This window comes from Aotus nancymaae, unplaced genomic scaffold, assembly GCF_030222135.1.
Source record: "Aotus nancymaae isolate 86718 unplaced genomic scaffold, 86718_ANA_hifiasm-v0.15.2.pri h1tg000008l, whole genome shotgun sequence".
NCBI lineage: Eukaryota > Metazoa > Chordata > Mammalia > Primates > Aotidae > Aotus > Aotus nancymaae.
Window position 1 is genome coordinate 57,418,835 of NW_026988419.1, and position 12,210 is coordinate 57,431,044.

Sequence of the window (12,210 nt, forward strand, 5' to 3'; positions counted from 1 at the left end):
AAGTGCTGGGATTACAGGCATGCGCCACCACGCCCAGCTGAGGGTTCTTATAGATTACTTTGCAGTGGGATGTGGTCCATCTATCCCACCTGGGTCCTCTCCTACCCTGGCCTAACTCCTCATGGTTTATACATACACCCCTGAGTAATTCTGAGAGGCCCAAGGTACTGTAGATATTTTACCTTGTAGCCATTACAAATTCACAAATCATTAGGAACTGAAGGCAGTTCCGGTTTCTATCATCCTTTTTTACTCCGGTCTTTAGTCATTCTATATTTTGTTACAAGTGTTTTATCTTTTCTAACCTGTGTGCTCTATAAGGAGCTTGGTTAGGACCTTACATATTAGGGTAAATCAAGGTTTTTCGTTTCACTCTTAGGTATCCATAAGACTGACAAGTAATTTTTCCCAAGACATTGACCTAAGAAATGTTCTTCATAAAGGCATTTATGGTTGATTTCTAATAGGTTTAATAAAGACCCTAATGGCTTTATAACTCTGTGCGTACTATATGATATTAGGCAAACGATTTAACTTATCTAAGCCTTATTTTAGCAGGGAAATGGGAGTAATTGTAGTTATTTCATAAAGCTATAGTGAAAATAAATGAGATACTGCAGGCAAATTACTTAGAATGTTTCTGGTACATTTATAGAAAGCAGTCAGTAAATGTTAGTCACTTTGTTGGTATGAGATGTTGATTACTAAGTAGAATCTGACTCTACATTTACAACTTTGCATGTATTAATATTATTAACAACTTAGTGTGCTGAATGGTCGTTTTGTCTTTTTTTCCTAGAATTTCAAAGTGATCTTTATAGACATTGTGACTATTCATGAGAAAAAAGCTTACAAAGATAGGCTACATATTTAATTGCTTTTTAAACATATTTAACCAAAAGAGAGGAAAATTGGGTTTCTAATTTATTATTTAACCCAGGAAACATGCGCCTCCTTTGGGAGTTGGGTCTTTTTCTTTCACTGCAAAATGAAATCTAAGTAGCAACAATTTATTGTGTTGTTTCCAAATACAGGCAGCTGCTAGAGAAGAAATCCTTGCTAATGGAGGGAGCCTGTCACATCACCATGGAGGTATTCTTTTTTGGGAGTAGAATTTCTAATATTCTTACTTTAAAAAATATTCAGTTCAGTAAAATGCTGGGGAGAGTCATGATATGAATAATTTGAGAGTACTTGAGATTTCTTTAAAGTTTTTATGTTTTTGAAATAGCTGTTATTGAGGTAGGTAGGTAGGTTGTGGTAGTAGCCACCAGAAGCTGACTTTGACAAACCTGCCTAGAGATGGAGCCCAGCCAGCTTTCTGAGGTCTCAGGCACCTCATGTTATCAGAGAATAACCCAGCTTGCCTGGGAGGTACTTGACCATTACAGCAAACTTTTTTAAAGGATGAGAGGGAAGAAAACCTACATAAATGTTTTTCAGCCACTGTTGGAATGTAGCTGGTCATCAGTTATACAGTATATTGAAGAACTGTTTGTTTTGCCCACCCAAAGCTCAGCAAATTAATCAAGACAGGATATGAGAAAAATCTTTTTTCAAGGCTTTAATGCTGTTTTGTTATTACTTGGTGGTCATTTTGTTAAGTGTTGTCAGAATTTATCACATCACTAATAAAAATTATTATATCTATCTTTGTTACCAACAGGCTTATGAAAATAATGAGGCAACCCTTCAAAACTTAAACAATGGCCATTCTGTCATTAAAATGGTAATTTTTGAGGTTATCCACTTGTTCTATAGAATAGAAATTTATTGTTAATATATCCCTCAATATAATTTGATACCCAGGAAAATAGAAATGTGTAGATTTTTAAATAGTTTCTAGGAGGCACAAGGAGAATAAATAACTGGCTAACTTAAAAATCCATTTACTCTGGACTCCTTATATCCTTTTTATTTTTTTTTTTGAGACAGAGTCTCGCTGTGTCGCCCAGGCTGGAGTGCAGTGGCACAATCTTGGCTCACTGCAACCTCTCTCTCCCTGGTTCAAGTAGCTGGGACTATAGGTGCGTACCACCAGCCCTGACTAATTTTTGTATTTTTAATAGAGACGGGGTTTCATCATGTTGGTCAGTTGACCTCGATCTCCTGACCTCGTGATCTGCCTGTCTCAGCTTCCCAAAGTGCTGGGATTACAGGCGTGGACCACCACACCCGGCCCCCCTTTTTTTCCTATTTAATTTACATTCATAGCACTTACCATTGTCTTTTTATATTTGTACTTTTATTTGTACATTTTTTAAAATGTACAAATATATATTTGTACATTTTTAAAATTTTCTCTTCCTACTGGAAAGTGAAAATCCATGAGGACAGGAATTTTTGTTTTGTTTGTTGCTATATGGTAGTACTTAGAACAGTGCTTGGCCCCAGTCAACCCTCCATACATTGATGCAGAATGAATGAAAGAGTTCTGTTGGAAAAGGAGTGGACTATGGAAGGTGTGTGTCTATATAATATTCTTACAGCCAGGCCTGGAAAAGATTGCTAATGTTGATGAATAAAATAGACAACTCTCAACATCATTGTATCAGTTTAATCTTTTGCTGTACTTTTGACCCCACAAATAAATTTTTAACTTAGTTGGCCAATAGCATTGAAGATAATAAATATGCTCTTTCTCTTCTTTTTCTATTATCTTTTCATTTGATGGTAGTTCTCATGAATGCTACCATAACAAAAATGGAAAAGGGTGGGAAATGGATACTAGAAACCTCTCAAGTGGAATTAAAAGCTTCTGATTACTCTAAAAGTCCAAACCTAATTTTGGAAATTTAAATGAGGAGTTAAAGATACTTAGATGTTAGCATCTTCCTTTAAAATTTTCAGAAAGCTATATACATTATTTTAAATATTTTTTATTCTGTTTCAAAATGACACTTCTAATATGTAAGGAACTTTAAAATATATATAAATATATCATGAATTATTCATTTGTTCTTTGCTCTAAATTGACACAGGAGAGGGGAAGCAAAATGATTTAGCCATAATTACTTGTTTGAAGAAAAATTAAAATTTTCCCTCTGTAGCCAACAAATTTGCCCTTTGGTATGTGTCAGCAGCCAACAGTGTACTTTCTATTTTAAAGTCAGGAAATGTGGGTTCTGTGTTTATAATGGTAAATATGGGGGAAAAGTGATTCTGCAAGAGAGTGAGAGCAGCTGAATCATATATGTAACAAGGAAATAGAGGCTTAATTGTCTTTAGGTAATTGGTTATTAGATGAGTTGTTTCCTTAATTGTGGGATGACGTTCTCAGTTTACACAAGCTCTATACACTGTCAGAAATTCTCTAGAAGTTGGAAATGACAAAATGATTGCAACATTGCAGAAGAAAACCAAACCAAAGGTTTTTTCCTTGGCCAGTGACTCTGCTTCTTTAGGGAATAAGGAATTCAAGTCCCTCCCATAGTGTTTATTTATAAGATGTAGAAAGTGTAATATGGCAGAACTGCTGATTTTACTTATTCAGATATACCCCAGACACTGAGAGCTTCTTGGTAGGCTCTAACAGAGTCTGTGTAAACATACTTGAAATAAAATATTCATAAAGCTGTCATTACAGAAAAAAGGAAATATGCACAAATTTGAAATAATAGAATTAAACAACTCTAGTGCAAATCTGTTTGAAACCTGGATGTCATTTGTGAGAGCTATAGTAGTATTTCATTATAGTAATCAATTCATAGAAATAAAAGTTAATATAACAGATAGTTAGAAAATGTCAATTTATAAGATCATGTTAAATTATTGATCACAAAGAAAATAATGCAAATAGCTTCTTGTCTTTTATTTTTTTTGGATACAGAGTCTCACTTTATCACCCAGGCTGGAGTGCAGTGGTGCGATCTCAGCTCACTGCAACCACTGCCTCCTGGGTTCAAGTGATTCTCATGCCTCAGTCTCCTGAGTAGCTGGGATTACAGGTGTGTGCCACCACACATGGTTAATTCTTGTATTGTTAGTAGAGATAGGGTTTCACCATATTGGCCAGGCTTGTCTTGAACTCCTGACCTCAGGCGATCTGCCCGCCTTTGCCTCCCAAAGTGCTTGTCCTATTTTTTTTATATAAAGTATGCTTAATACCTTTTAATGTTGTATAATCCATGTTACATATTATAAGTATTACTGTTCTACTAGGCAATATGATTTCAAAGAATGGCAGTCCTTCCCGTGAAGAGCCTTATGGTCCAGTAAAATAAAATATTATACCATTTCAAAAGCCACTGATTAAAAACTGATAGGATTATATTATTGCTACTTTAACTAAGGTAAGAGTCTGCCCTTTTCTTTGAAAAGCATTGAAAAGATGACTTTAGTAAACATGTAAATGCTATAGATGCTGAAACAGTGAAGAGAAAGGGGATAGAATAAAGGAAAAGAATTAACATTTATAAAGCTGTAAATATTTGCCTAGGTGTTCTGCATACTTAATCTCCTTTAATCCCGCTTAATGCAGTGGAATAGATATTATTCCTGTCTTTCACATGGAGATGCTAAGGTTCTGAATATAAAGTAACTGGCCCAAAAATCAGCAATAATTGTTAGTGCCAGACTTTGAATTTGAACTCAGGTCTTCCTGCCTCAGTATCCTTGTCCTCTTAATTAAAAGCCTAAAATATCTAGAATGAGTAAAATCTAAAAAGATTGAAAATGACAGGCTTTGAAAAGAGACATGTAATTAATTTTTTTTTAATGTATGTAGGCTGGCCTTGGTGGCTTATGCCTATAATCCCAACATTTTCAGAGGCTGAGGCAGGTGGATTGCTTGAGCTCAGGTGTTCAAGACCAGTCTGGCAACACAGCAATACCCTGTATCTACAAAAAATACAAAACTTAGCTGGGCATGGTAGCATCTACCTGTAATTCCAGCTACTGAGGAGGCTGAGGTAGGAAGATTGCTTGACCCTGGGAAGTCAAGATTGCAATGAGCCGTGATTGCACCACTGTACTCCAGCTTGCATGACAGAGTGAGCCCCTGCCTCAGTCAATCAATAAAAGGAAAAGAAATATTATACATTACTATTTTTCTTTTAAAACATAAAATCTGTTTCTTTAATGTTGACATTATCTGATTTAGTTACTTGCCCTACTTTAGGTGAAACCGCTGAACAGAATGAATTAAAATTTTAATTTCCTCATTATAGATATTTTTATTGTTTTCTCAGTTCTTTCCCATAAGTCAGTTTTACTTTCTGGTTGCTTTTATACTTCTCGATTGTAGGTTCCTAACATGTCAGCAGTATCAGGTAATAAAACAAATGGCAGTCATATCATGTTACATTAAAACTATGTGTATAATGTATGTACACTTTTCAGGTTCTAGGTTTATAGGCGTTCTTTTATTGAAGACTCCAAATTTGGTGAAATAATTTATTTTTAGAAATGATTGGCTTTAAGTTGAATCTAGCAAGGTTTGATGGCATATTAATTTATTTAGAGGTTTTGCCTCATTTAAATAGAAATCTTTTATGTCTATCCTATTTCTCATATTTTTATTTTCTATGTGGTCAAAAGTGTGACTGCATGGAAACAGACTCTGAACTACCTGATTTCCTCTAGTGCTTAGAAAAAGAAACCTGATAAGTTGAATGCAAAACATACTTTAGGTATGCTGATAAAATGAAGATGCTTTCCCTGTTCTAGTTTTTTTCTCTTCTAAATTGCTAAATATTGGAATCTTCCAGGGCTCAGCCCTGAGACCTTCATTCCTCTATGTTCACTCATTTCTTTGGCGATTATCTCAGTTTCACAATTTAAAAGACCATCTATATGCTGATAACTCCCAGATACCAAAATATATCACCTCTATACCACTCTACACCACTACTCTAGTTCAAATCACTATCTTCTGCAGTAGCCTCCTAACTGGTCTTTCTTCTTCCACTCTGCTCCTGTACTCTCATTTCTGTTGCTGCTGGATTAATCTGCTAAAAAAATCAGTGGTTTCTTCTCACATTCAGAACAATATGCAAACTCCTTATCATGACCTTCAAAGATATATATTGTATCCCTCTTTCTGTCCTCATCTTTAATTTCTTTGTACCTCTAGCAGCATTGACCTTGCTATTCCTCAGACATACTAGTCCTTTTTCCCATTCAAGGTCTTTGCTGTTTGTTCCCTCTTTTTCTAATGTTATTTCTCTTGTCCTCTCCTTCAGATATTTGCATGGCTCATTTTCTTCCATCGTTTAGGTCTCTAATAAAAATGTCACCTTCTTAGAGAGATCTTCCCTGTCTTCTTGTGTAGTTTCTGTATTTCCCATTTGAATTAAATTCATTGAGGTTAATGACTTTATCTTGTTTGTCACTGTATTTCTCACTCCCTAAACAGTGACTGGCTGCTCTACATAGTTCTACGTCATAGATGCTCAATGAATATGTTAAGTGAGTGGATAACTGCATGCCCAAATAAATGCTCAGAGAATTTGAACAGTTTTGCAAATTCTCAAACAGCTCTGAATCTTGCATATTATTCTTTCATATTAGAATAGCAATAGTTGGCTGTGGCTCATACCTGCATTCCAAACACTTTGGGAGGCCCAGGTGGGAGGATTGCTTGAGCCCAGGAGTTTGAGACAGCCTGGGCAATATAGCAAGACTCTATCTCTACAAAAACTAAGAAAAAAAACTAGCTCAGTGTGGTGGCACATGCCTATAGTCCTAACTACTTGGGAGGCTGGGACGGGAAGATGGCTTGATCCTGGGAGGTTAAGGTTGCAGTGAGCTGGCATTGCACCACTGCATTCCAGCATGGGTGATAGAGTAAGAGCCTGTCTCTTAAAAAAAAAAAAAAAAAAAAAAAAAAAGAATGACAATAGTCTCATAGTTAATTTAGCTTAACATTTGAGAACTAGGCCTAAATATTGAATAGAGGGTCATATTTCGTCATAGAAAGGCACAGTTTATTCTGTAATATATCTGGGAAAGTATATTAGCAGAGTGAGTTATTCATTGGAGAAGTAGGGTAAAATAATGTGCATTTTTCTGCAACTCTATACCACTAGCCATTTAGTGTTCTTCCATAGGTGCATTAAGTATGTAAGGTTCCATTTAAACTTTGTCTCAAAACCAATATAAATTTGAGTGGCTGATCAATAGAAGGGAAATAATATAGGCTCTGGAATCAAATCTATATTGGACTCCTAGTTTTACACTTAATTGTGTGACCTTAGGGAAATAATTTCTCTGACTTGCACTTTCCTCACCTGCAAAATCAGAATAATCGTACCTCCCTCATATGTTTATTGTAAGACTTAACATGATAGTGTATGTAAAACATCTAAATGCCTTGCATTTGTTAGGTGCTTAAAAAGCAGTAGATTTTTATTTTTTTAATAATAACAATAAACAGCACCAGGTGGCACTCTGTTATGTATTCTTAAACTCTTAACCACTAAAGAAAGGATTACAATTTATATGAGAAAGATCCATACCTTCAAGGGATATGATTCCACAATAGTTTTAACACTCCATCTGTAACTACAGTCGATCTGACTCTATAGGAAAGTTTCTTACAATCAGCGTGGAAGAAAAATAAATTTCCTTCACAGTATTGGCTATGAAATTTGCTATCAAAAAAATGTGATTTTCATAATAGCTTTTCTGTTTAAAGGTAACCATCTAATTTGTATGTTTCAATCACCTGCTGCTATTCAGTATAGTTTCATAAAGCAGAAACCTTTTCAATATAAATTTTAAATAATGTTTTTAGTTGCCTTGCTAAACTTTTTCAATACTAGAGCTTTTGAGAGATCACTTATTTTTATGTATAGAAAAGATTTTTCTTGATTTGCACCCTGAACTTAAAACTCAAGTTGAACCCATAGTAGGCGTCTTTATTTACTGACCTTCAGGCAGTGTCGTGACACTCTCAGTACCATTTTTGAGTTCCAGAATAAAAGTGCCAGGGGTTGGGAGAATATTGATGCAATATCTCTTGGAGGGTTTGGCTGTAATTGTGATTAATAACAGTTGCTTTCACTATCTGGAAACAGACAGGCTGGTTTGTCTGCCTACAATCATGCTGTGATAAATGGAGCTATTTTAACTCTGGGTTTGTGTATCAGAGAAAACAGATGTAGTCTGAAACTGGAGGCTATAGGAAATATAAAGCCTACTTAACTTAATCTTCATAGTGCTTGTTTTTGTAACTGACGAGCTGGTCAGTTTAAATAGCAAAGTTTATGTCAAACATGTATTTAATTTCAATTTATGACTTAAGTTTTTAAGTTGTTCATTTGCTAAAATTATACCTAAGTCCTTGTCAGGAAGTTAAAAACCTTGATTAAGTATAACCAGTCCTAATTTAAAAATTGATGTCTTTTTACTTAACCAAAATTATTCCCTATTATAATTATAGGGCAGCTGCTATTATCTTTTTTTGGTAGTCTTACCGGAATCTAATAGTATTAGAAAGTTTAAAAGTAAAAGGAAACTACTCAGAAGCTGAGCAAAAAAATCAGGTTTGGGGCCATTTGTTAGCTCGTAGTGTGAAATAAAAGTCATACAGATTGGAAAGGAGGAAATATAACTATCCCTATTTGTAGGTGCCATTATTGACTATGTAGAAAATTGCAAAGAATATACAAAACAGAGTCAGCAAGATTTCAGGATACAAGATCACACAAAAAAATCACTTACATTTCTAAATAGTAACATAAACATATAGAAACCAAAATCTAATACAATTTACAGTTGTTCCAAAGAAAATGAAATAGGCATAAGTCTAGCAAAATATATACAGAATTTGTATTCTGAAAATTACAGAATCTTGATGAAAGAAATCAAAGAAGACCAAAATAAATGAAGAGATATACAGTATTCATGGTTTGGTGGAAAATGCAACACAGTAAAGCTGTCAGTTCTTTCCAAATTGATCTATCTGTTTAGTGCATTTTCTGTCAAAATTTCAGCAGATGTTTAATAGATATAGAAAATATTTTTCTAAAATTTATATGGTAAGGAGAAGGAACTAGACAGCTAAAAGAAATATGAAAAAAATGAATAAAGTGAGAACAGTCAATCTATCTTATTTCAAGACTTATTATATAGTTACAGTAGTCAACTGTGTGTTATTGGAGGAGGAAACATAGATCAGTGGAACAGAATAGAGAACCCAGAAATAGAGCACACAAATATGCCAAGCTGAGTTTGACGAAAGTAGAAAAGCAATCCAGTGGAGGAAGCATAGTTTTTTTTAACAAATAGTACTAGGGATTAAAAAAAAAAAAACTCTGACCTAAGAAAAGAACTCATACCTATACAAAAATTTAACTCAAAATGGATAATGAACTTAAAAGTAAAACAAAACTATAAAATATTTAGAAGCATGCATAGAATATCTTCAGGATCTAGAGCCAGGCAAAGAGTTTTTAGACTAGACACTAAAAGTACAATCCATATAACATTGATAAACTGGGTTTTATCAAAATTTGAAACTTTTGCTCTATGAAGGACTCTGTTAGGATAAAAAGATAGGTTATAGAGTAGGAGAAAATATGTGTAAACCCTATATCCAAGAAAAGACGTATCTATTATGTATAAAGAACTCTCAAAGCTCATTAGTAAAAAAGCAAATACTTTAATTAGACAATAGGCAAAAGACATGAAGAAAAATTTCACTGAAAAAGATATACAGATGGCACATAATCACATGAAAAGATGTGCAACATCGTTAGCTATTAGGGAAATGAAAAAGCCACAGGAGATGTCACTACACACCTATCAGAATAGCTAAAATAAAAAATGGTGACAATATTAAATTCTGCCAATGATGCAGAGAAACTGAATCACTGATATGTTGCTCAGGAGAATGCAAAGTGGTATAGCCATTCTGGAAACATCACCACTCAACCCAGCAAATGCACCTTTGAGCATTTGTACCAGAGAAACGAAAACTTATGTTCACATAAAAACCTGAATCTAAATATTCATAGCATCTTCATTCATAATAGCATAATAGCTCCAAACTGGAAACAGCCCAGATGTCCTTCAGCTGGTGAATGGCTAAACATACTGTGGTACATCCATACTATAGAATATTACTCAGCAATAAATAAAAAGAATGAACTATGGATACATGCAACAACTTGGATAATTCTCCAGGGAAAGTCAAGTGAATAAAAGCCAATCTCAAAAGGTTACATACTGCATGGTTCTATTTCTATAACATTTTCGAAATGACAATATCTTAAAAGTAAAAAAAAGATTAGTGATTTCCAAATGTTGAGGCTGGAGAGGGTGTGACTGTAAACAAACAGCGCAGGGATCCTTGTTGTGATAGAACTGTTCTTGACTATATCAATGTCAATGTCTTATTCTTTTGATAGCTACCAGATGAGTTTAGCCTTTCCAACATTGAATCTTTATCAGATTACCATAAGATAGAAATTTTTTTTTGCCTTTTAATTTTTTCAGTTTCTTTGACTGGCGTTTTCTAACAAAACTCATAGGTTGATTATAACATTTTTTCCACAGTATGTTCTTACAATCTAACTACAACATTGCTTGTAGTTAGATTGTAAGAACATACTGTGGAAACCAATTTAACCCATAATTTAGCTGAACATTACACTATTAATATTTCAGCTATATCATAGTTTAAACAGATTTGAGAGCTGCCAGAGAAAATCTGTAGCAAGAAGGTACTGATCCCTGCTCCCCACCCCACCAACCCCTGACCCCTTTATGACTACAGGGGCCAAACCCAAGACAAAAGTCCCGGGGACAACATTGTATTTACTGTCTCTTACTACATGCTATCCCTGTAGTAGCTTCTAGCCTCAGGTATATCACCAGGAGAGTGAGTATAGGTGGCTTGGATAATATCACTTAGCTTTGGATCTCTAATTTTCTCTTTGACAATTTAATGTCTATAACTTATAAATAATGTTTATTAGTCTGAGAATACCTGCATTACATTATTACATTGTTACAGAATACTTTTTATTGTTAGTTTCATGTGATTAGCAAACAGTTAATCCTGGGAAGAGGTTGGGTGTCCTTTCTTTCTTACATAAAATCCAGCAGTAGTTTGGTCAGATTAATTAAATCTTGAAATACAAAGTCAGTGCTCAGATCACTCATAGAAGCAGCTAAGTCTATGTTTTCTTTTTAAAATCTGACCTATGCAATAGTGCTAAAGAGATATTCAGGATACTCAAACTAGAACTTTCAAAATATAGTTGTTATAATGGTTAGGTGCTTTTTGCTTTGGCTGAAGTCTAATTCTGAGCTTCACTTTCAATAATCTTCTAAATGTATGGCCCATTTCATAATTTGTTCTTTTTAATAAGTCTATAATAAATCTTTTTGACTTATAATCATATATATGATTTAAAAATTTAAAATTCACCTAGCTAGAGACCTCTGTGACCAGCAGATCCTGGATTTATCCCCTTTAGGTTAAGACTATTTGGTAGTTTCTGCTAAATCTTCAATCTCTTAAGCTTCAAGGAGTAGTTCCAGATAATTTTTGGTGGCCAGAATGGCCTCCATGTCCACATTTTCCATGTACATCATTTTACCTCTTATCCCTTGCATACATGTCTGTTCATTCATTTATGCTGTCGATCATACCACAACTTCTTTCTTACATTCTTTCTTGAATCTCTTAGTATCCAGGGGAATAGTAAGCCTACAATTTGAAAAACTATACCTGAAAGCTTCCATATTCTCTGTTCCAAAATTAAAGTTTTAAAACTGTACTATGTGTGGAAGAACACATAAAACTTGTTTTATCCAGTCTGTATATACATTATTAGAAATTAAATTGTAAAAAGGTGAATTCCATTTTTAATTTAAGCAGAAAAAATCCCCCACCATTAGTTTTCTTTCTTTCTCTTCTTTTCTCTTTCTTTTCTTCTTTCTCTCTCTCCCTTCCTGCTTTCCTTCCTTCCTGCTTTCCTTCCTTCTTTCCTTCCTTCCTTCTTTCCTTCCTTCCTTCCTTCCTTCCTTCCTTCCTTCTTTTGTCTCGCTCTGTCACCTGGGCTAGAATGCAGTAGTATGATCTTGACTCACAGCAGCCTCAAACTTTTGGGCTCAAGTTCTCCTCCCACCTCAATCTCCTGAGTAGCTGGGACTGCAAACACATGCCGCCACATCCAACTTATTATTTATTTATTTTGAGACAGAGTTTCCCTCTTGTCTTCCATGCTGGAGTGCAGTGGCACGATCTTGGCTCACTGC

The 12,210-nt window shown here is 34.7% G+C and overlaps 1 protein-coding gene across 4 annotated transcripts in view; it reads left to right on the forward strand.

Moving 5' to 3' along the window:
• AGPS (alkylglycerone phosphate synthase) overlaps positions 1 to 12,210 on the forward strand; it is a 219,447-nt gene that overhangs the window by 198,016 nt on the left and 9,221 nt on the right. For all 4 annotated transcript variants that reach the window (XM_012471935.2, XM_012471934.3, XM_012471937.2 and 1 more), the window contains exon 19: positions 1,035 to 1,092. In XM_012471935.2, coding sequence (XP_012327358.1) covers positions 1,035 to 1,092 — 58 coding nt within the window. The remainder of the gene's footprint in view (positions 1 to 1,034; positions 1,093 to 12,210) is intronic.